This window comes from Thermobia domestica, chromosome 2 (assembly GCF_964235325.1).
Source record: "Thermobia domestica chromosome 2, izTheDome1.hap1.1, whole genome shotgun sequence".
Taxonomy (NCBI): Eukaryota; Metazoa; Arthropoda; class Insecta; order Zygentoma; family Lepismatidae; genus Thermobia; species Thermobia domestica.
The window spans coordinates 312,043,917-312,070,677 of record NC_137455.1 but is presented as its reverse complement, the minus strand read 5'-3'; the positions used below and the strand labels follow the sequence as shown (position 1 = coordinate 312,070,677).

Here is a 26,761-nt window from a genome sequence, read left to right as displayed (position 1 = left end):
AACTATCTTCTAATCTCTGACAAAGGACCGTTTGGAACTGTGGCAACTAAGTACTCCATATGGAGTTGACGAGCGGTTGTCAAATGCTGGAAATGAGGATTCTGGTTGGCCATTTAGTTCTCGGGGGTGTTTTCCACAAGTTTCCGCGGACGATGACTTATTTCCCACACTAGTCCCCACACGTACAAGGCGGCACTCTATATACAAACTGCACGTGTATAGAGAAAATTCAATATAGGCCTACCCTAAAATGTCTGTTGTCACTACGCGCGTACCAGAGTTGCCAGACGTAAGTTCTTGACCTACAAAGACGGCAATTTGAGTTTTTCGTACTGAATACTCTCCGACTCGTTGACCTACGTATTACGTACAGTCTTACTGAAATTTCGCAAGAATGTTTTAATTTTTAGCAAGAGTTATCTTCTTCTATCTCCCAATGACTTCTGGTCCATAACTCACCAAACTGTTATTGAGGTGCTTTGGACGCTGACTTTTCCTATACCTAAGACGGGGTTACTTTGCACAAAATATGAAAAGAGTTTCACAGTCCTCTGTCGGCAAAACCATGAACAGAAAAGAGGAAGTTTCAACTGGCACCGTAAGATACAACATCTAACTGTATTTTGGCTATGACGTTGGCAGTTAACATCAGTTCTAATTACCGAGAGGGTTTATTGTTGTAGAGTTTTGGAAAGCAGCCACTGTAAAGGCCGCCAAAATTTGAAAGATATCACGTACGAGATTTTCCGTCAAAGTTAAGTCAGTTTCGTAGAATACTACCGTGTATAATGGAACTTCGATGCAATAGTTGAAATTGAAATAAGAAACGTTTTAAAGTCATAAAAAAAGTAAAACTGGGAGAAGGCAGTATCAGTCTCACTCGGGGTTTCTTTGCATCGGTCCAAAATACCGCTTAGATAGGAAATTATTACTACTGGAACCTCCTGTATTCTAAATTTAGGTAAATTTCCTATTTAGGAAGATGCTGGAATGAATTTCTTATTGGAAAATAAACTATGAACAGTGGCGGATCCAGAAAAGTAGTTTGAGAGAAGCTTCGCTCACAAAGACTTCGTTTCTTTCTTTTTTTTATTTATTTATTTATTTTTTTTTTTTTTTTTAGAAATGACTAGACTTTTTGGGGGGCTCAGCTTATACGCATAAGAATGACTAACATTAGATTTTTGAAAAAAGACATCATGCAATTTGGGTGGGTTTCAGCCTGAAAGTCCCAAATCCCGTAAATCTCCCACTAATTACGGTTAGGATGATATTCTTGAACATAAAGAATAACAAAGGCAAATCAGTTCACGGGGATTTTTTCTCTTCCTGAGTTGGCATTTTTGTGGGACATATGCTAAACTATTATAATGCGGTTCCTGTGCCGGAGCAGAAAATAAATATAAATATATTTTTTTACAAATATCGATAATTCAAACTAAGTACTGATACCAGTAACATCATTCTAATATCAATTTTGTAGACTACATGCAGTTTTGTGTAGAAAGTAAAATGTATAAATACTGAAGGGAAAACATTCTACATAAGCGCTATGTTCATATGTTGAACATACTTTTTTTGTGTGTTGTGCAAAGTAACCCCAGCTATGCGGTTACTTTGCACCCAAGTTTATATTTCAATAACTATGGTTACACTGAATGTTTACTAATGAACTTGAACTAATGTTTTCCTTATACATCTAGCTATTATATGTTTAAAATGCAGTGTTCTAATTCATTACGTTTGTAAGTTGCATGCGATTTTCTTTAAAATGGCTTAAATCTTGTGCAAAGTAACCCCGTCTTACGGTAGGTCTATCGTTCAGTAATATAAGTGAAAAGAAAGTTAAATATCAAATAAACGTATTGCTAAATAGTAACACAAGTTTAAACAACTCATTGTGCAATACAGTGGATTCACATGCGACAGTTTCACAGCTCTCAAAATAACTTAAGGTTCATGGCAAGTTCTCTTCTCTATATGGGTGCCCGAAGAGGGAAGGGAGGGGGTCGCCCCCTGGCTCACAAAAGTATATAATATAGCAAACCACGTATATTTAATACTAGACGTTATATAGCAACCATGGAGATGGCTCCGTAGAATATTTTCTTCAGGCGCCCCCTGTTTCTATATACATAGCAGAAACACAAAGTGATGACATCTGTTTGGGGGATGAAAATTATAACTTTATGTTATAATTGAGAAATCGTTTTTTAAAACTATATTTTAAACTAATTGCCAATCCTCTATTACTTTTACTTTACAATACAGAATTTTACAGCAAAACATTATAAATGTCTAGAAATAATAAAACGTTTCCTATATTACGAAAAAAGTAGAGTGATTACATAAAAATTTACTGTACGGTCCTCCGGAGAATAAGAGATCGACTATCATCGTGTATAAGATTTTCGTGTTTTGAGACTGGCAACGCTGCTTCCGTATGAGGAATGGAATTCTTTAGGAGAGTTCGATAGTGGCCGTTACGGCGAATTTCAGTGGAGTGGGATTTCCTATACACCTACACTACACTTACATTTTATTTTACCTTTACACGTATAATACATACATCCCCTTCTTTTTTTATACTCTTTATTTTTCATTTTACACTTGCCTCTTTTCTCTAACTTTTTGCCCTGTTCAACTTGGCTTTCGGCCCTCTTTCACTGTCTGAACTTCTTTCCTGACTCGGACCTTTTTCCCGATTGGGTCCTTTCTTCGTAATTGTATCCTGTATTTTATTCAATTTTGTTCCTGAATCACAAATCCTCCGTGTGAGGTACATATGACAATTTTGCATTTGTAGCACACATGTCTATATAGCTGGTGCACCTACCTATTCGACCGATAATGGTCTCAGACAAAACAAGAATTTCTTTTAGGCCTAGCTTGATTTTGTGGAACGTCACATAGTTATTTCATATGACATTATGTTAGATATTGATTTCCTGATCAAGAGATTGGTCGATTATTTTTCTAAACTTTTATCATTTGTAAGTAGTTTACCGTTATTTGCAACAGTAAATTAACATTTAAAAGCAGTATATTTTCCGCTCTACAGAAAGAGAACTGGAACCCAAGAGGAGCTCATAGCAGCAGTCAACTGTTTTTAAGTACAAGGGTTAATACCAAAATTTAAAGCTTATGTCAAATTATGGGGGTTTTAAAATGTTACATTTTGTTTAACTTGGGAGGAAAAGAAGTTTAGGTACGACAAATTTGGGTGCTTTTTAGAAATCAATTTTGAAGATTGGTCAGCTATTTCGTCAAAAATAAAATGATGAAAGATATTAGGACAAATTTTGGCTTAAGTTTAGAGTTGCCCCTCCAGTCTGTAGGTGCCCTTGGACTTTGCAACATACAAAAAACAGTGCTTAAAGTATTAAAAATTATTACATTTCACTTACCTTTAGTACTCCGTTGGCTTTACAAAAATTTAAAAGGTTTTCTTCATTATTTTTGAGCATCCATTACACCTGTTCGCCATATTCGCCATATTTTACAACTACCATGCTGCTGAAACCTTCCGCGAATGCTTCCGCATCCGGCAAATAGTACTAACGTCCACATATCTTTTCTCGTATTAAACATAACTCTCATGCCGAACTTAAATTCCTAAACATCAAATAAAAACTTCAAATTATCATTTCTTACCTCATTTCTCCTGTAAAGTTTCCTGGTTTTTATAAAAAGCGGAGGGGTAACTCTAAACTTAACCCCAAATTTTATTCCAAATAATGTTTCTTCCGCTGCACCTTTATATTTCGATCCCAACACCCAATGATAAAAATTTCTATGTCTTTCTGCGATGACCTTTCGTAAGTCAAATGTTTTCTGCAGGAATTCTGCTAAAATTTTCTGCAGAAGAAATACTTTAGATTCTTAAAAATATGATTTACGCGACGTAAAAAACAGTTCAAACTATATTTATGCAAGGAGTCCGTCCATTTAAGACATCTACATATAGCAGGCTTTTTTTATACTTTTCTGTTGGCTATTTTTTCTCTTGCAATTTTTCTGCACAGGCGTGGCAAATTTTCTGCGATCACATTATGTTCTGCTATGGGGCCCCAACTCATCCAGAGATTTGCAAATGAGTGCAATAGTAATATATATAATGTATTTTTTGCTTTATTTTATTTATTTTTGTAACACATTCGTGCACCACTCGAATAATTGTTGGAAAATTTACTAATTTCGTTCTTGTCCTTCAAAAGATTTGCGCGGGGCGATCTAATAATGCCGTACTTAAGTTTGATGAAGTTAAACGAGGCCTTCAGAAGTAATATTTTTAAAATTACACTTCTTTCAAGATTGTCGCTGATTTTTAAGTACGATGTCCTGACATATGTCAGAGACTAGTTTGCAAAAAACAAACGTGTGCTAGGTGGCCGCTAAAATGCAAGAACGGTATCTAACCGAGTCAGAAGAGGACGAAGTTGGCAGGTACGCGTTGAAATGCGTCCGAAGGAAGCAGGCGCGTAAGTAAAAGTATTGAAAACATGTAAGTTTTCGCAGTAATTGTAGTTCCTTTAGCACCTGGAATGGCATTTAGTGTCTCCCCCAAATCCATCGACTGCTCAGGAGCCGATACTGTGACTTAACCTATAGTGTGCCATTGTAAGCGACTTCGATTATTCGTATTCTCACCGTTGCAGACCCGCCTGCTCCCTATGGACGCACCCTCTCGCCGTTCGGGTCTTCTGCTGCGCTCCTGCCCTGACTCGGTAAGATAGCATTCGTGCTTTTTAGTGCCCATCTAGGACGAGTTGGTTCATCTTTTATGCACTACAGTTTCTATGACATACATCCACACTGTGTTTGTACAAGACTACATCACAGTTGCGAATATCATACCGCAATCACTGCCAAGAGATTTGGGGAGAAGCTAAGTAATACCCAGCACTTGTAGTGGTTTCACGCTTGAAAACAAAATGCAAGTTTCGCACACCGACGGAAAGTAGTACCTAATACAGTCATCTTTAATATGTACTTACTCATTTTAACCGTCGTATTACACTTGTGACAGCTATATTACTTACTAATTAATTCTTCCGTTTACAGAAATTTGTTCCTTATAAACACGTCTTTCCATGTAGAATATTAAATTTACAGGTAAAATTTTCCAAAACATGATGTGGTTAAACTTACCTAGCACCCACAGATTTTACACTTTATTTACATTCGCATAACAACAAAAGATAAGTGAAGTAACTTCGCTCTGAACCTAAGTGCACAGTTTTAAAACTCATTGTCGGTTCCACACAATACCTCTGCTGGTAAAGAAAGCATCGGCTAGTGTGTTACAATTTATTTTCTATAACTATTCTATCGGTCCTTGTTTCCATTTTGTGCTTAAATACAACAATACACTGAGCAAGGCTGTGTGATAATATGTAACAGAACACACAATCACGCAACAGTTTCGACACAATAACTTTGTCTTCATCAGACTTCCACACCTCTCTGGCTGTTTGGGAGTTGGTCATCTCTTATATACTCTCCGGAGATCAACTTTTAATTAGGCTCCGCCCCTTCGTTTCAAAGTAACAATTGTGTGGTTTTCACGTTCACTTTTTATCTGCGCACGTGTCCAATTAAAAATTTACTTTTTTCGCTGTATACATTCTGCCTTTAATTATCCTTATTTTTCTTATTAGTTTGTTCTCTTTCTTCTTCCTTTTCATTTCTTCTTCTTTAAGCAGAATCTTCTCCCGCTCTTTATTTGTCGAAAATCCTGCATTCCAATTCATCACCTTGTCTCCTGCCTTCATAATCTCCCTGGGTTATTTCCTTTTTCTCACCAAAGTTCTCTTCTCTACTTCTATGAACTCTGCTCCTTCCCACCCTATTCTGTGGTTTGGCTCTTTTTGATGTTTGTATATCGCATTGTTATCCCCTTTTCAATCTTACATCATCCTTGTGCTGTTTTATCCTTTCTTCCATCTTCTTCTCTGTTTCTCCTATGTAAATTTTGTTACACTCCACTCCGCGCATCCTACTCCATGTATTACCCCCTTTTCGTCTTTGTCCGGTATTGCTTTTCTCTTGTTTTTCCTGACCAGTTTAATTTACTCTGCTTCCTCCTTTCTTGTACGTCCTTATTCCTGCTTTCCGAAGCATTCTCTTTCTTTTTTTTTTTTTTTTTTTTTTTTTTTTTTTTGCCTAGGCTTTCTATTCCAAACCCTTTTTTTGTTCTTGTCTTCTTCCTCTCTCTTGCTATGTTTCTTGTCATCCTGTCCTCTTCGTTTTATCCATTTCTCCTTAGTTGTGTCCAGAACTTCTTTAATTCCCTTTTCCTCTGTTCTTCATTTGTGTTTAGATCTCCTATTCTTTTCTCCATGCTTTTTATGAAACTTCTTTGTACCCTCACCCACATCACTTCGTTTGTGGCAATACACTCCCGCTGCACACTCCTTTTGGTACCAGGATAAACTCTCCTTCTTCTGACTTCTTTATTTTCATATCTAAATAGTTTATCTCCTTATCTACTTCTGTTTCATTCTCTAGTCTAATCCCTTCTTTTCATCTTCCACGTCTCTTATGAATTTCTCCAGCTGCCTTTTCGTTCCCTTCCATACTCCTAAACAGTCATCTACATAACGGCAAGAAAAGAACAGTCTTTCTCCTCCTCTTTGTATCGTCTCCTTCTCCCATCGATTCATTATTATATCTGATAGTACTGGACTCAAACAAGATGCTATATTAAGTCCTTCCTTCATTTTAACAATCCTGTCTTTGATTATACAGTATCCATTCTCCCATAATGCCTCTAATCCTTTTCTTACTTTCTTACTGTCCCAGTTTTCTATTCTCTTTTCACACATTTCCTCTTCTATTATTCTCAATATTTCTTTTCTCTTAAGGAGTGGAAGTCTGATGAAGACACAGTTATTGTGTCGAAACTGTTGCGTGATTGTGTGTTTTGTTACATATTATCACATAGCCTTGCTCAGTGTATTGTGTTTAATTTATTTTCATGTAAATACTTATCAATGCTGTCCCAGTTTACGGCAGATACATGCATTTGTAGAATTTATAGGAATTTATTCTGCAGACATGAGCTAGATGTTTTTAGGTTTAAGTTAGGGTAGTTTGCCTCAAATTTGCATAACAAAATCAAATTTAGAGAAATGTAGTATATAATGTTATTTCGGGTAAACGTTACAATGCCCGCATCAATTCGTATCCTTACGGAAAAACGAGAAGTTGCATTCGATCAGTTTTAACAAAATCGGTCCAGTCTTCACTTACCTTACTCTACCCTACCATATTCTATTAACCGTTGAAAATAGGAATATATAACTGATCAAATTTTGTGTGGATCTTACTTCTAACATCCCTAACGTACCGTAATCCAAAATCTACGCTTCTAAACACGTAACAATCCATAAATAAACTGTCATGGGATGAATTTGTATGTGAAGATAATGTACGATCCGTAACGATAAAGCTGTCAGACACGTAAGACATGAAGTAACATGAGGAATATAGTATGTTTCAATTATCCTTTTTATGCAGATTCCCACCTCTGAGGCGCGTTCACCAGTTTCGCGCTGCCTTGATTCGGTCACATTACATTTCGTGCTTTTTAAGTGACCAGCTAGCCCTCTATTTCATGAATTTTGTATTTACGATTGAAAAAGTCTTTTTACTGTGTATTTACATCTTTCGAGCATCCTTTGATGGTGTCACAAAAGAAAATCTTTAAGGTCCTTTGGGTGAGGGCTCTGGGTTTGTTGTACAAAATCATCATCATGAATTTGATACACATGCTTTTGTTGTTAATAGTGTTGTAAAAAAACGGTTTTTTTTTCTGTGAAGTTTTTTTTTTCAATAAAAAACATCGTTCTTTTTCATGTTTTTTTTCAAATGTCTGTTTTTTTCTGGCAGCTATTATTTATTGATTTATGTTGAAGATTATTGAAATAATCAATAGAGCTTGAGTCGAAGCCCTATCGTAACTTACAAATCGTTTGTTTCCTTTTACCTATATGAGCAAAATCGTGTGATTATTCCTTTCGGACCCAGATTATTTTTGGCGTTTTCCTACTTTGTCAGTTAGTGACTTATTGCTCAAAAACCATTTACCCTATTGATATGGTTGAGACCTTGTTTTTTAGAAAAGGAATGTGGCTATTTTTTGGTGTACGTTACATTGCAGTGTTGCGAGCGGGTGGGAAATTACTGAGGGAAATGTAGGGGTGAAAATTTACAAAAAATCCCTAACCGAATTTCAAGATTTTTTGTATCTAGCACCACTGTTGCCATATGGGTCTAAGTCACCTAAAAAAAAATTTCTTTGGTGCGTTGACAAGGTACAGTGAAAACCTAAAGTCGCTGGCTTCCATTCAAAGAGAGGAAGAAAAAATTCTCTGTTTCCATACACATGAAATTTTGACACTTTTTATGCCTCAGAAGCAAAAACCAACAGATATGCCGGGGCTACAGCTTCTCTAATTATCCTATTGAAACTTTTTAAGGTGCGTTGTGTAGGCTAAAGAGAAGACTTTCAGATAGTGGTACATTCGTTGCAACGTAGCGAGCAAGAGGGAAATAATATAGGGGAAAGGGAAATTTGCCAAATTTTTTACTTAAAATCGGGAATTAATTGTTTTGGCTGGACACTGCCATAAAACAGACGTAAACTATCTGAAAATAAACCTTCGTACCCCAAGAATACTTCCTGCAAGTATCATGGCGATATCTAACAAAGTAAGCATGATTTTTTTTTTTTTTTTTTTTAATCTCATTCTACCTCAGAAATTCACAATTTTCGTAACATTTACAGAATATAGTTTATTATAAGCCTTAACTGTACTTCCCCTAATTATTCTACCGAAACTTTTTATGGTGCTCTGTGTAGGCTAAGGACGAGGCTTTCAGACAGTGGTACGTTTGTTCGAATGTAGCCAACAAGAGGGAAATAATAGAGACAAAAAGTTATTTTTTTTCCAAAATTTCTCCATAAAATCGGAAATGAAAATTTTCTGTAGCTGGCAACAGTGCTAGCAGACACACACAAACTATCTTCAAAGAAGCTTTGGCATCCCTATAATATACCCTATAAGTATTGTGACGATATCTAATAAAGTAAGCAGTTCATTTAAAAATATTTCAGTCCACCTAAAAAAAATCACAGTTATCTTTCCAGTTAGAGAACAAGGTCTACTTAAACCTTAACTGTACTTCCCCTAACTATCCTATTGAAACTTTCTATAGTGCGTTGTGAAGGGTAAAGACAAGACTTTCAGATACTGGTACTTTTGTTCCTATGTAGCCAACAAGAGGGATATAATAGACAAAACACGTAATTTTCCCCTAACATCTTGAATTAAAATTTTCCATAGCTGGCAACACTGCTACCAGACAGACGAAAACTATCTTAAAATAAACACTGGTACACTACTAATATATCCTACAAGTATCATGGCGATATTTAAGAAACAATGCTTTTAATTACCAAAAATATATTTCGATAAAGAGAAAAGTAGGGGAACATCAAGAGTTAGAACCTTAATCCGAATTTTTCGTGCGGCCCCTAATTACCCCACTGTAACGATATGTACCCGAGTTTGTTCAGTAAGAACAAATGTTCGACTGGCGTAAGTTGACTTGCATTTGGACGTATAGGTACGGTTTATAACAAAAATTTCGAAATTTTTGCCCAAATTTAAGGAGATTTTAATTTCCGTAGTTGGCAACACTGCGCGCAAGCCTGTCCAATTGATGTCAACAATTAGGTATTCATCCGACGTATCTACCTGACAAGTCTTAAGGAGGTCTCTCTACAACGAATAAAGCTACAGGGGCAAAGTAATAAAGAAAATTCGAAAATTCTCGAATTTTTGACTGGGGTGAAATTTGAGTGGGAAATTCGACACACAGAAGAAAAAGAAACTAAAATGATAAACTATGGTTCAACCATATTTGGCAAAAAATATATATACCGATATCTTAATTAGTGACCATACAGGAGCGGATTAAAAAATTGACACACCCGTATGTGCTACTTTGGCCACCTGGGTCCGAAAGGGTTACGAGTGTACATTTAATTACATTTTTTTGACTACTAACTTGTGTTGTAGTAATTATAGTCTTGACTAATAATAATATCGTTGTTGTAAACAATCACAACCTCTCCTTTTTACATCTTAGTTCCAATACTGATGCTGAGAAATGCAGGGTGTTTCAAAATGAATATCGTGGAATTAAGTCTTCGTAGTACTTATTACATTTTACCTACAATTATAAACGATACATCAAATAAAAGAACACCTCAAACAGTTTTTGCTTCAAGTGTTCGATGTGAGCTTCATTCGTCACATGGCACACATTGAGTCAATAGGTGAGAAAGGCCCATAAACTTTCCGCCATATGGCACAAAACATTCAATTCACACAGACGGTTGCACTGTAACTACAGATTCAGTCTTTGCAAAGTTAAAACACACAAAGCTTTCTGGCCTCTAGTCTCCATCTTTGCTACTTGCTCTTTCTAACGACAGACAGAGGAAACAATGCATGGCATGCGTGTGTACAAAACTGTTTGAGTTGCTCTTTTATTTGATAATACTTATTATTGTAAGTTAATTGTAATAGATACCGGTACTACAAAGTTTCAAATCCCTAATATTCATTTTGAAACACCCTGCATTACTTCAAATTATGTCATCCTATATTCATGTCTTGTATGTACACTCATGTCTAAGATTATTGTCGCATGTCTATAAATATGTTGTTGTAGGAATATAATTTGATAACGAATCCGTCTGGTATTTCTTATAATGTTAGTATGTGTATAATCGGCAAAGACATGTATGTGGCAAATTTCATGTCAAAACAGCAGTAAATAAGAACAATAAAACGAAAATAAATTTTTCTTGTCCATTTAGCAACATTTTCGTTTACTCTTTCTCATTTTCATATTTATAATTCTTTTCCTTTGAAATTTACCACAAATATACGTTTTCCGATTATACACAAAGCATCAGTATTAAAAGTACCCTGCAAAATCATCAAATTATATTCTTACAAGAAGGCAGTTATAGATATGCGACAATCATTTTGGATATGAGTGTACATATCATCGGGCCGGCCCTAGGCAATTTGTCGCCCGCGCAATGACGTAATTTGCCGCCTAAATCTTTCTCCAGAAAGAACAAATCTTAAAAGTCACGATTTTAAGTATGCTACTCCAGCATGAACAACGAAAGGGAGGGAAACTACACTCGCACTCAAAAGGCTTAAATACTTACTACAAATACAATATTGTTGTGTCTGTTTTTTTCTTTAAATATTAATCTATTATGTTAGTGAAAGATAAAGCAAATACATCTTAAAGATGGTAATCCTTTTTATAGAATTCAATATCGAGTTTCAATCTCAACATATCAGTTTGCAATTATAGTGCAACTAGCTCTTTTACCTTTATTTCTTGATTTTCCTTCTACATCTGTTATTATTATTATTTTTAAAAAAAGTGTTTCCACCTTCCATGATAACGATCTTATTTGCGACAAAGACAAGAGAAGCTTTCATATCAGAACTTTGATAACTAACCAAAGGGGACAGGCATTCGAGAATTGAGTTCCTGTATTTGACAACAAGCAAGCAATTTATTCTGGGATGTATTTTACCATTTGCTTTAGCACTGATCATGTGACTTAAACTAATGCGACCTAAACGTAATTTATGAAAGTAGTATTCAAATAGAAGGTCAGCTTAGAGTAAATTTAGCTACCATGATCATGAAGTCTGTCTGTCCAACAAGAAATATTTAAATTAAATAAAATACTTGTGACAGATATTGCAGCCCAGTGCAAATGCACGTGTTGCACATATGGTAGAGCCAGCAATGCATATCATATATCTAGTCGACAAATTATTTATATATGATATTCAGAAAAATATTAGTAGGCAAATTAGTATGAGTTTTTACCTTTAGACAAGTTATTTGCATTTTATACTGTTCGTGATATTATTTTTGTACTTATTAAAGACCTACTTTCACGAAAAAAACAAATGTTCATTTATACTTTTATTTCTTCGTTGATATTGATGAAACAGTACAGAAACCCGGCTTATTAGTAGGTACGCTACTCATATAAATTGTAAAATATTTGTACCGTATCAGTATCTAGTGTTTAATTTATGTTGCATTTTATGGTAATTACACATACATAAAAATACTTCAGACTTAAATGATGCAAGATACATTACAAATGACTATTTGAAAAAAAAAACGAAATTTAGAAAAAAACGAGAGGCAATTTTTTTTCTAAAAAAAAACGTACTTTTCTGAAAAATACGAACGGTTTTTTTTTTCTATTTACAACACTAGTTGTTAATGATTGTAATCAAAATATGACATGACAAAATATATAGGACGAGCTTTACCACGTTTACAATATAATGAAATATAAGTTCATGCATATCCCAAGAGTAACTAATTCAACATAATGAACGGGGTCGTGGTGGTGGCTCAGTAGTAGAGTTCACCTTTTGTGCGTGGGGTCCCTGTTTCGGCCCCAGCTCGCGCCAAGTGAACTTTGTGGTGGCCAAACACCGTGTTCGTGCGTTTTCTCGAGCTTCTCCCGTTTCCTTTCACTTTTTTCATTCCACCATTGCATTCATTTCTCATCATCGCCTCCTTTAGCTTCTCCAGCATAACCATGGGACGTGAAACTTAGATTTATTTGTTTTGAACTAAGGACATAGATTACTTACAGGAAAGAACGTACAAATCAAAAATATGGTGTAATTCAACAATACGCTAACACTAAATTGATATCTACAAATACCATTTCAATAAACAGTGATTAGACTTTTCGAAAACATAGTAAGAAAGCAGTGAGAAATGCAATTGTCTTAGGTCCTGGGTATGCCATACACGTGAAGTAGTTACATAGTAAAGAATAACTTGAAGTTTATGTTTAGACACAAATTCACACTACACTTCTCGCACTTTATCTTTGAGAACCTTTTACAATTTTGGAAGTTTACACCGTCTTTGTTTTCATCACACTCAGGCTAATGGCTTACTCCATCCAATCAGATGTCAGGAAGAGGCATGACTGTTGGAGGGTCTTTCGTACGTTTTGCTGCAAGTTGTTTTACTTCTCGAATCGATCTTTCACGTTTACATGTCTCACATTTGTTCGATTTGTACAAACACACTACAATTTGAGATTTGAATTCAAAAAGTTGCAGTATATTTTTCTCCCGAGTACGCTTTTCTCTCTCAATACGTCTGTATAACAATCATGCATGGACAACACATGTATCAAGGATGTGAGAAAACAGACGAAAGTACCATTTCTTCGTTCTGACCCTAATTTGGTACAGGCCAAGCAGCAAGTCAATAAAGTCAACTCCACCCATGAAATGGTTGTACACTTTCACAACTTGAGGGCAGTCAATGTATTTCATTTCTTTTGATGAGGAGACAGGGTTTGCCCAAGTGGGCCCAGCCCGAAAAAACCCACCGGGTTTTTTCGGGTTGGACCCACCTGAAAAAACCCACTTTAAAACCCACCTGGGTTTTTGAGCTTTTTGATAATATATTATTGCTACAACTAAGTTGATCAGATTGAAAGTGATTTTTATCAAATTTTGGACTTTCCTCGGGCGAATTAAATACTTTCACGTTAAGGTATACAACAACATTCTACATAAGACCTTTATAAAGTTCTGAATGCGCTGAATAAATGAAAAAACTTTACCTTAGCTTGAGATAATTATATAACAAATTAATGTATTGATTATGCTTATAGCCTATTTGAAAAAATGCAATTTTATATTTTAGAAAATACTTTCCGTAAATAGTGTGCTCGCCGACTCGGCTATACCGAGGAACGTTATCCCTCATAGGGGACACCGGGGCACATTGTCACAATTTTGACGTTTTATTTTCTTGTGATGCTCGTCTAAGGCCGAAAATTATAATTTTTAGTATACATATACTTTATTATCTTGTGCATAACATATATTTCTCTGTCCAATGTAACTCGCTCTGAACTGGACTTATGTACTATGTTTTATGATCAATACAGTTGTGAAAATGTACCCCATATTCGTGGTAAGTTGTCACAATATATGGGGCAAATTGTCACATGTTATTCTAGTGGCACTTTCCAGAAATTGGTAGATATTATTAATGCAACTATTACTAATGCAAAAAGATTATAAATGTTACCAGCATAAAATACTTAGCGTCTGAAAGAGAATCAAAACATAATTAAATGAAAGTGGAAACTATATTAGTTAAAAAGGTAAAAAATAGGGGGACCTTGTGATTGTTGAATCAATATTGAACCACTCTTAAAATTGTCATATCTGCGTTGGGCTCCATAGCTTATATTTTCTCAACCTAAAAGATTTATTGTTACATCAAGCTTTGTAGGAAAACCAAAACGGCCATGAAAACAGAACTAACTCATAGCTAAGGAATCAAAACTACAAACTGTAAGGTCATAACAAAATGACGAAATTATCAAATCATAGCCTACATCTCCAATAGGCCAACACAAAATTAACCAATTGCATTTAAGTTGTTTCTGATTGTAGTTTAAGAATTGCAAAGAATTCCTCTGATAGGACTACTGTATAGCTAGAAGAGGAGTAAATATTATTACGAAGTTTAGTTGCGTTTTATTAGTACGCACCGCACACTAGTTTGAAAATGTTTATCCTTTTGCTTCTACAAAGTATCATATCTGGAGGTCATCGTCAGAGTCACAGTTAATACACACGTAAAACAAGTTCTGCTTCCCTCAGTTTTCATAGGCTGATTCCGTACATCGAATGCACTGAATCCACTTCTCGCTACATGTACTCGCACTGTATGGATCGCCATAAACTAAACACAATGTATCGTCGTCCTCTGAGGAAGAATCGTAATCTTCTTTGGACCTTCCTTGACATTATTTATAGGTGCAAAACTACTTCCTTGGAGTTCTTATAGCAAGATCACCATGTCTTTTCAGAAATACCGGATACCAGTCTGGGCCAGCAATGGCCTTTTCATTCCACGACTATGAGCATTTCAATCCTAGCGCTTTTGCGTAGTTGTAAGCCAAATCGCGAACCTCTTTTGTAGTGAGTCCAAATTATATGTGCGAAGCTTCTTTTGGTATGATACTAGTAATTCTTCCTAGTATTACGAAGAGTAACCTAATGTAAATTGGAATTGGCCGACTGTAGTTCGCCATCTGTAACAAGTGCAGAGAATCTTGCCAATATTCTGTAGTGGACATGAAATTCTTTAGCAGCTTTAGGCCTACGTATTGATATGAGGTTGTTATTTCTTTTCGTAGCTCTTGCTGCAACCAGTAGATCTTCCATTGGTGGTGCTTCTCTCTCTGTTTTTCTTTTTGTATATTCTCACCGTTTGCGAAACAGAGATAACCCTATCGTTTGTATCATACATAACACACAGTGGGGCACATTGTCACAGTGACAACATGCCCCTTCTTATTTGTGACAACTTGCCCCACGCATCGCCATTACTCTTTTTACAAATTATCTATACTAAACGACAAGATTAGGCGCATTCAAAGTAGCACATTATGAAGCTATTTGTAACCTACATAACACACACAAAAATATTTGCTTCTACCGTTTTTACGAACACACAAAACAGCAATTTCAGGACTCGGAAAATTTACATTCCGGCACTGAAAACCCACAAAGTTCAACTGATGCAGCACCGTTGTTCCCGCGCATCTCCAAACGAGCTCAGTTAGTAGTGATATCTAGTAAGTAAACAAGAAAACAGCACCGGCGCGCTAATGTTTTCGCTTTTTTCAGAATTGCTACTGTGACAACGTGCCCCGGTCCTCCCTACGTTTGACGAGTTTAAAGCCATATGTGCCGGTACTACCAGTAAATATGTAGTGCATTAGTAAAACTATTAGTATTATTTCTTACTTTTGATGGTAGCACAAGTATTCAGTAAAATTTAGTTTTCCAACAATAACAGTTTAGTTCAGTTATTTGTTGGTATTCTTCAAATAAGCATTCTTTAGATTCAACTCCAACAATGGCGTGAAAATTTTTGTCCAATTTAGAAAGCTTAATGCTCAGAGTTCCGAAAACTACGTAACACTTACTACTTGCAGTGCTGAATTCAAACTTCCGTACTAGTGGAAGTTTTGATGTACAGTAAAGAAACCTGCATTTTCGAGAGGGGGGGGGGGAATCGCGAAAGAAATGTTCGGGAAATTCCCGCAATTGAACGCACAAAGCATCGGAACTGAATACTTCAACAATAAAACTATTTATTTTACGCTGGAAGATATTTAATTTCATTTAAGACATTTTGAAACATTTACTTTATAAGATATGAATTATATCTTTGTTAATTGTTTTAAATTAATTTTCTGGAAAGAAATGTCTTGCAACAAATGCTCGGGAATAACACCTAATTGAACGCACAAAATATCGAAAGTGACTTTCAAATAAAACCATTTATTTTACGCTGTTAAATTAATATATTTGGTGTTCATATTTGGCAAACGTCACTGAGGCTTCTGGCAGTGGCGGCGATTGATCGTTAAAAGTGGGGGGGCAAGACATGATCTGAATATTTGTATATCAATGTTAATATACGGATTTCCTTAGTTAAAACTATATACATTAATAGGCCATTTCAGAAAAGTGGGGGGCAACTGCCCCCCTTTGCCCCCCCTAATCGCCGCCCATGGCTTCTGGGATGATTCGATCTACATTTGTTCGTTCGTCTGCCTGTACCACACATACAACAGGGTACCACCTTCGATGCTTTAAGTTTAAATTTTCAGGGCACAAGCAAGAGACACATTATATTTCCAGTATAGATTTTGGCGGCATACCAACGTACAATTTCAAAATGGTGGCTTTAAAAAAAATAGCGGCTATCCACGCTACAAAGTTCAATTTTCGGTCTTTTAAGGTGAATTTTTTTAGAATATAAGCACGAGACATTCTAAATTAGATGTATATATTTTGGCGGCTATCTAATATAAAATTTCAAAATGGCAGCCATTTTTTCAAAACAGCAGTGAATAGAAAATTGTTGCAAGTTGTGACAATGATAATCTTGAAATATAAATCACATTTTAACACTTTTACCCCAAAGACATTGAAATATGTCGAAAAAACCCAATTAAACCCGAAAAAACCCGATTAAACCCGAAAATACCCGAAAAAACCCACATGGGCCCAGGTGTGTTGGGCTTTTTCAAAAAAACCCGGGTTTTTTTCAAACCCTGTGAGGAGAACCATCTTCTTGCACTTCCAATGGGCTGGCTGCCAACAAAAATAGACAACAAAGTAATTGCTCTGTTATCGTACCACCTCACACAAGACATCTCCACGTTATCTTGCTTTGCAATCTTTTCTTGACACGATCCTCTTCCTCTCTTCTTCATGTCCTTTCGGGTAGTAAATTACATCCAGGAAGCATGTTCATTCTTACAGTGCCTACCAACAAAATTCCCTGTGTAGCTAACAAGGAGAAAGCAGATTTCGGTAAATGAACTTCGGGGCCATTTTTTGCAAGGCGATAGTGCACATTTAAAATGTTCATATTACAAACTGGGAGAGCGCAATGGCCTAATATAGCAGAGAAAAAAGCGTCTTAAAGTTTTCGACTCGCCGCAACGTCGTACGTTGCGCAGATTTATCAAGTGACGGCATGGCAGAATCAGTAAGATATGTGACTCACTTGTCAAGGGTCACTGGTTCGATTCCCCTTGGAGTCAACGTTTTTTGTTTCTTACTTCAACAAATAAAATATCCACTTGTAACTACAAGTAAAATATTAATTCACCATATGTTTATAATGAATTAAAACAATGGAAATATCAGATCATTTATAAAATCTTTCAATGTCTATGTTAACTGGCAACGAAATTTAATCTATTTCGTAAATATATTGATATCACGAGTTATATTATGGTTACCACAGTCGTTGTGTACAAAATGTTCTTGACGCTTCGTGTCTACATCTGTTGACAGTGTGAGAATTACAAGGGGGATGAAAAGGAATCCCCCTTGGTAATACTGGATGTTACTATAACCAAAGGAGATTTCCTCCATCATGTAATAAGCGGCAAAAATCTGTCTCCAACATTGGGGAGGAGGACGGGTAAGACCGTTCTCATACTTTTTAAAGCGATGTTCAAAATATTTACGAAGTTGAAAAACAATACTGTGGAGGATAAGGGGAGCAGAGTTGTTCTCAACATTGGGAGGCGGGCACATTTGAGACTTATTCTGGAGGGATATCAATTTCATCTCTCTTTCCTTTGTGGCAATCGGACACAAATCATCATATTTCTCCTCCCCCCAAAAAAAAAATTTCAAATCGGATTATTGCGGGGGAACAGTCTCTCAGTTCCAAGATTGGAGGAGACATCTCCCCCTCATGCCCCCGTGCTATTTGCGCCAGTGCTTGTAATACACACAAACTGTCAACAGATGTAGACACGAAGCGTCAAGAACATTTTTTATACAACGACTGTGGTAACCATAATTTAACTCGTGGTATCAATATATTTACGAAATAGATTACATTTCGTTGCTAGTTAACATGAATATTGAAAGATTTTACAAATGATTTTTATTGTTTTTAATTCATTATAAGCAAATGGTGAATTAACATTTGACTTGTAGCTACAAGTGGGTACTTTATTTGTTGAAGTAAAAAACAAAAAAGTTGACTCCAAAGGGAATCGAACCCATGACCCTTAGCACGTGAGTCACAGATGCTATTGATTCTGGCATGTCGTCACTTGATAAATCTGAGCAACGTACGACATATGCGGAGAGTCGAAAACTTTAAGACGCTTTTTCTCTGCCATATTAGACCATTGCGCTCTCCCAGTTTGTAATATGAACGCTTTAAAGGTGCACTATCACCTTGCAAAAAATGGCCCCGAAGTTCATTTGCCAAAGTCTGCTTTCTCCTTATAAGAACATTTCAAGTTTCGTACTGTTGAAATAATTGTCAAAATAAACTTTGTGGTTCGTATTTCGTTGGTCAGTCTGAGTACGATATTACTCCTTGACCCTAAATGAGGAAAACCCTTAACAGTAACATTCTCTTTGCCTGTATACAGTTCAAACCTAGACATCAACTCCGAAATACCACGCAAAGCATAAATATTGTAGTCCCACCTATTTGCTTTACTAGGATTGTACTGTTTTAATATGCCCCCTTCCCCTTGTACGGACATACTTATTCTTCTACCCTTATATTCTCTTTGAAAGGAATAGCAAGGCACTGTTTATTTACATTATCAAATACAAGTCTAAGTTTGAAAACCCTATCATACTTTGGAGTTGTCTCTTTGTACTTGCTGATCATTAAAATTGAAATGAATAAACATTTTGATTTCCTCCCAAAGGTTCACTGGCATCAAATGTGCAATTTGGAACACACTAAATTTAGGATTCCAATAAGCCCTTGTTCTGGGGACTCGTACCAAGGAGATCCACAGAAGAGACCAATAAAGCCTACAATATCTGGACGATCCATTTCCACAAGTTTTGCAGTCCTACACTAAACAGTATAGCACTGACTGTTCTGCTATCTGCGTAATTAGATCAGGTGTGAAAAATTCTTAAAGTGTTTGGACGTTACGTAATTCCGATGTAAGGCTGCTAATTCTAGTGAACTTAGTTTCCTCCTCTGTTTTATTCAGCGTACCTGTAACCCATTGTAACTGAGTGTTGACTCGAGGAACCTGCTTCTGTTGCCGTAGGTTCGTCATCTTGTATGGTACTGACATTACTCTCTTTGCATGCTACATCATCTTGCACATCAGAGAGTAACACTGAAATCAAGAAAAGAGCTTATATTTTAGTAAACTGTAGATATTTACGGTATAAAAATGACATACATCAGCATGACATCAAATTACACAAACCGACTGGAAGTTTATTTGACATTGACATAAATTTCACATTTTTCATATGTGGGACGTATAGTGGGGAAAAAATTATTAGTTACTGTTTTTTTTGAATTCATTATTTCGTCACGACTAAAATTTGGCGTTTCATAATTCATTTTCCTTTATTTTTATCTAATGAGAGAGAGACAACTATTACGTAAACACATGTTTAGTCAGTTTAGGTTTTCACGACTATTTTTGCACTATAAATACAGTTGTATATCATTATTATAGGAATGGACCAGCCTCAGCCTGGCAGACTTTCCTTAGGCACATCATTCAAATGCCATGATGGTACTATCAAAGTTTGCATTGGCCGACATCTCCCCGCATCGTATCCCCTGATGTCAGGTGAGGGGAAAAAAATTCGGTGAGCATGAGCCACGATATCAACTATTTATGTGATAAAAATAATTTGTTATAATGTGCAATAAAATTTGGAGGGGAGGAGTCTTCCCTGGCTACAACGCATACCCCATTCCATGCCGACCCATGGATGTCTGAAATACATAAATACAAGAAATGCCTCCGCATAGTTTTTCTCTTCATGACTGAACTTTATATTTGGTGACATTGCATATATTATTGGAAAAAGTAGACTTACATTCATCATCACTTTATAAAAGACCATCATCATCGCTATCAGAGGAATGTCCTTTCTTGCAGTACGCTTCCTCGCACCTATTTCGTAGAACGTCTTTGAATCTATTGTTCCTGTGAAGGAAGAGAAAGAATATTCCAGTCACTTGCATAGTGCTGAAGGGGTTATTGTGCAATTATAGTTCTGGTGAATGTGTATTTGCTTCCCAATAACATCTAGAGATCATATTTCATACTTTGATCGTTACCTTCGCTTTCAAAATATCATCAAAAGCTAAAGAAAAGATACAACATACCTGCAGCTTGACGTTTGAAAACAGCAGGACACGTGCCTTCCCTTCACTATACAAACAGTACCAGAAATATTAAGCAGGTACCAGGCGTTGACTCCACTTGGTATTCTCTTAGAGCAACGATGTAGAAATACAACAGTATGCACATACTAAGAACATTAGTAATAAGAACATTGGCTTCCCATTACGCAATGTCCTAAATTTTTAAGAAAATGAAACAGAGGGCTAGCACAAATGGTATTTTTTTGCACTGTAGTTTTTATAGCATATGTCCGGACATTGTATTTAAAAAAAAAAAAATGAAATCTGTGAGTTTTACGTTCCACGGATATGCCGGTTAGGCTAAAGGAGACGGTGATAATGAGAAATGAATGAAATGGTGGAATGAAGAAAGTGGGAGGAAACGGGAGAACCCCGAGAAAACCCACGCACACGGTGTTTGTTCACCACAAAGTTCACTTGGCGGGGGCTGGGATCGAACCCGGGACCCCAAGCACCAGAGGTGAACGCTCTACCACTGAGCCACCGCGGCCCCAACGACATTGTATTTATATTGTTTAGTCCTCCTATAGTAAATCTCCACCTAGGGTACCTGGAAGTTCAAGAAATAATTCATACAGTACTAGCAGTGCATTTCTTGATGAAAGAAGTATGTATTACTTGAATTCATGTAGGTGTCCCTAAACTGGGATAGTACTTGTGTTCCATTATCTTACTTTTTAAGAAATATTTTTCTGTTTAAAGTTCTTTCTTTTGGGAATTTGACTGTTGTGTTAGAGATAGGGGCCAGCTGTGTACAATATTAGCTTTTTAATAACGAATTAAAGTTAGTAGAGGCGTATTAGGGTATGGCAGGTCAGGTTAGGTTCTCATCTTTCTGGCCACCTTCTGCAACACCTAACTCGGAAATTCAAACAAAAATTGCAGTTCTTTCTTTCATTATAATATGTATGTATAAGTCAATGTAAATATGGCCATTTTAAGTTCCATATCATTTTAAGCTCATATTTTTGGAATCCACAGGAAACATTCAGTGCCGGTGAAAATGTGCCATGGTTAATCTTTGTAATTGTGTAGATGAAATGTTTCGGAGCAAGATAATAATTACAACAAATATAGTGATAACACCTTCACAACTTTTAAACCTATTTACGACTTTTCCATCCGGATATCCTTACAGTTGCCACCTTTCCAAAGCAAAATGTACAGACAGTTCATACTCCTAATCGGAAAAGGGGGAGAGGGAGATAGGAAATATACCAATGTTTATTTTTCCGTAATAATGTACAGTAATATAAGTCTTTCTTTAGTAAAGAGCGAATAACATATAATTGATAAAAGGAAGGTAAGACAATTTAAATCATACAGGCAGTAAAAAAAAAAAAAAAAAAAAAAAAAGTAGGGCCAATATTGTCTACGTACAGGCTTACTGAAATTCATGCAAAGTAAAAAATAGGTAGGAACAGTACAGTCTAGTTACTCTTGCTGCTGCCTTGTGAAGTCGATCTTCACCAATTACAAAAATGAGCTTTAATTCTCTGTTGTCAGACATACTGCTACCTGCCTTTCGCTGTTGTGAGATTTCCTCTTATTTTGAAGGCTATATATGATAATGTGGAAACTGGGTTCCAGTAATAATTATTATAATAATAGGTACCAACTTTATCAATAAGTATAACAGTCTGGACATTTTAAATTCCATGATATATTTCTGGCTATGCTATTGTTCAATATTGCACTAATTATTGCATTTGGAAAATTCGTAATTATGATGTGTTGACGCGGTTTTGGAGTTTTTCCTTTCCTATCTATATTGTTGTGTAAAAGTGACTCATTCGTGCAGATAAAGGCCATACTACTACAGCTAGAAACAGAATTTCGACAGGTAACTTCCTTACGATGAAAACAAGTAATAAGAAAGGATTTTTTAAATACATATCTTAAGCGTGGTTAAAGAAGGTTCAGATCTTTTTTCCAAGAATAAAATATATCACACTAAAAAGGTAAGACTTGCCATATGAGCTTCCCATTAAAAGTAACTGAGTTTGTGTATCAGTATTTTTAAAAAATTCCGCTCTTAAGTACGGGAAAGTGTGCAGTTTCTATCGTAAAAATATATATTTTTTTTTTTATTGTGTAACTGTTAAATATGTATATTCACTAAATATGTATATTAAATGTGTGGAATTCAGAATTAAACTCTTAATCAAAGAAAGAGAATACATGTTTCGACAATTCCGCTTCTAATGGGAAAAGGGGACCATTTTTATAATATTCAAATTTCCGAAAACTATGTGACTGTTCGTTTAAGTTGGCAGTAAGAAACCTGATACAAAAACTCCTAATTGAAATTAATCGAAAACATGTTTCAGCCTTTTTACACTTCGACTTCTAAAGAGGATAATTTCAAGTATTATAATTATCGATTCTTTATTTAGAAAATTCTTAATGTATGTGTTCGTATAAGATAGAGGCGTGAAATTCAATATATAAACTCACAATTAAAAATGAGTAAGCATGTGTTGCAGCGTTTTAGACAGTTTCGCTTCTAAAAGGGAAAAAAGGTTTTTTTTTTTTTTTTTTTTTTTTTTTTACACAATAGTCAAATAATGTCCACTTTTATATTCACAGCTTCCCGTGCGGCGGGTAGCTCAATTTGATTTGATTTGATCTTGGCGTCTCTTTCAGCAACTAAGTTGTATGAAACGTGGCCCTACAGCTTAACGTGACATGCGAACCACATGAGTTACTTCCAGGAATCGAACCCGAGTCTTCCACGCCAAAGGCAAGTACACTAACCGCTTAGCCACGACGGTAAGTATGTCAATTGGAGAGCTTCTAGCTGATAAACGGAAGTTCATGTCTGGAGTTCCCTTCAATCTAACATTTAGCGTCTTTCTTATCAGTTTATTATTTTGACTACTGAATGCATGTTAACTAATTCAAACAATTAAAAATAGTTTCCTTGTGTAAATTATGGGATTAAGAACCAAAGCCGACGCCGATATCTAATATATATATTTTTTTTTTCAGTTAAAAGATGCTAAAATTTTGGAGAGCTACTGTTTTACTTATTTATATGGCGTATCATCATTGGAAGAAGGATTATGGTACAGTTTTCAAAAACTGTTGGAAGACTTGAAGGTATGTGTTATTTTAATTACAAAGATTGAAAAGTGGTACACTCTGTTTTCTGCCTCCCTCTCCCTATTTTGCAATTTCGCAGTTAGTGTAAAGTTGACGATAAATGTTGGTGTAGTTCGTGTCTACAAAAGAGAAGCAACAAGATGTAGGAATAATTTTGTCGGTTAAACGGAAAATCCGTGGCGAAAGTTTATGTTGCTGAATATGTGGACCACAACAGCATCACCAGGTAGTCCAAATTGTTTAATAATAATTAGTTAAATCTTGCCGATTAGTCTCATTCTGGTCTCAGTCTGTAACGTCCTCAATACCAAACATACTATTTCATTCTATACTTCCATCAGAGCTTCAGCTTCACAAATATTTTCATGTCATATCCAACTTAGTTCATATTTTACAGAAAACGCTAAACTTGGTAGAAGTTACTGAAATTATAATTAGCTTGCTTCTGTATCTCTTAAATTAAATATCTGCAAATTCTTGTGAATAATTTCGGACCTCATTGAATCCATTTTCAGCACCTCTTACAGCTGCAAACTTGAATTTATTTCATTTCTAATATTGTTGCCCTGTAAAACTTACAAAAGCCCAGAATCATCTAGGAAACAAATAACTTAAGTATTACTCGTAATTCTCCAACTATTTTCCTTAAGAAATCGTAGCTGATTTTATCCACATCCTCCTATATTTAAAGATGAAAAAACTCCTCCGTTTATTTATTTATTTTATTTTATTAATTATTATTATTATTAACTGATATAATCTGTGATTAACATTTATTGTTTATTTCTATAAAATCAGAGCTGTTTTTCAAGTTTTAAATGTTTATAAACACTTAATTAACACATCGCATTCATCTTTCCGAAAATCTAACTTTTGAAATGAAAATGCTTTAGAAATTACTTATTCCTATTTCAATTTTGTAGTAACGCCAATTATCCATTTTGTTCCAGATATTTAAATATCTACGAGTAATCTTCTATTTTTTTTTTTTTTTTTCCTCAGATAATTTTGGGCTTTTATAATTTTTACAGGGTAAGAACTTAAATGTGACTTGCCGAGCCGAGCAAAACATTACGTTTATTGTCAAAATTATTAACGTGTAACAGTTTCGCCAGCTTCATCAGACACTGTCTAGTTGTTGGCGATAGCAAATAGTTGACGAAACTGTTGCACGTTAATATTTTTTACAATAATTACCTTGTTTTGCTCAGGGAATAGTTTTAATCAAATTTAAGTCTATAAAAAGTAAAGCTTATACAATGGAAAGTATTACAGGATAGCAACGTTAGAAATGAAAAAAATCAAGTTTATAGAAGTAGCAGATGTTGAAATAGGATCTAACAAGGTCCGAAATTATTCACAACGATTAACAGATATTATCTACTAGATACAGAAGGAGACAGAGGTAAGTTAAATATATAATTCATTGGTATGTATTCTATTGCATCCATTAGCAAGTTACAAAAAATGTTGGTAATCACTACACAAACTAACTCACAACTTGTGATACAAATGCAAAAACAATCTACGATGTTACTATTAACATCCGTTTCATAAAATTCAATCCTTTTATGATTTCCAGGGCACATAATAAGTAAATGTTAGTTAATCTTAACAAAATCTAAAAGATGTATGTGTGTTAGAGTACCTCGGTATACATCTGCGTTGGAATAAGTCTAACTTAGTATACGTTCGGTTTGGACACGAAAAATTTTGCTTTGTACACTGATAACTTTAAAACGTAAACTTATTCTAATGTGGCTCACACGCACAAATCTTAATACTGCCGGATATATATATATACATTACGATGAGCAATTACCATGGCTGACACACCCAGACTTGAATTCTTACAATTCATAACTACCCAACCATTACATAACCTAACTGGAACCACACATAACCAGTTACATAGCGGGTTCCAAATCAAATGTCAAAATCAACAAACTAATAGCAACTAACCAAATTATTATCTTCTTTTAACATTTCTTCGCATGTGCCGTGATCTTATATGGCAAAGTCATTATCAGTTTACTATCCTGCATACACAACCTTTGTTTTTTTTTTTTTTTGGCTTGGGAGACCCGGGTTCGATTCCCGGCGGGAGCTCATGTGGTTCGGATTCCATGTTAATCAGTAGGTCCACGTCTCATATAGCCTCGCTGCTGAACGGGACGCTAAACTAAAATCAACTCAACTCAACTCAACTCAACAACCTTTGTTTGAAATATGACTCATGTGCGTAGATACTTGAATAAGTCATGAAATGGCTCTACCTTCCTTACCTCTCTCGAAGCAAAGCACGACTATCCACAGGCGTCATTAGAGTAAGTACAGTGTACACCCGTAAAAGAGCGGCAATAAACAGAGTGAGGATTACTCTGCTTTAAGTAGTAATATACGTATTTTATACGATCCTATCAATGTACGGATAATGTGCCAATAAAAATAGGATTATTTTTTTTCATGGGTACGAATTAAGTATTTTCCCTTTATTTCTTATGGAAAAAATTCATTTGATATACGTTCTGTTTGGTAGAAGTTCAAGGGTTAAAAACGATTAAAGACGTATACCGAGGTACCATTGTATTAGTGCATTTACCTGGCCTACCATTCCCCATTCTTTCGGATGTTTTGAGGTTGTTATGGTCCCTACCCATTTTTCCGTATTTTTATTAATAAGTACAAGGTGCGAAATAAAACTTTATTTTACTGGAATTTTAGTTGTTGTTTTTTTTTTTTTTTTTTTTTTTTCACAAAAATGCAAAAGTTTTACTCCTTATTT

At 35.5% G+C, this 26,761-nt stretch overlaps 1 protein-coding gene across 1 annotated transcript in view; it reads left to right on the top strand.

Moving 5' to 3' along the window:
* The first annotated feature begins 2,835 nt into the window (after nt 1–2,835).
* Nucleotides 2,836–26,761, top strand: part of LOC145678624 (uncharacterized) — an 86,262-nt gene continuing 62,336 nt past the window's right edge. Inside the window, exons 1-2 of the mRNA XM_081748980.1 lie at nt 2,836–2,993; nt 23,863–23,973. Of these exons, the coding sequence (XP_081605106.1) occupies nt 2,931–2,993; nt 23,863–23,973 (174 nt within the window). The 5' untranslated portion in view covers nt 2,836–2,930. The remainder of the gene's footprint in view (nt 2,994–23,862; nt 23,974–26,761) is intronic.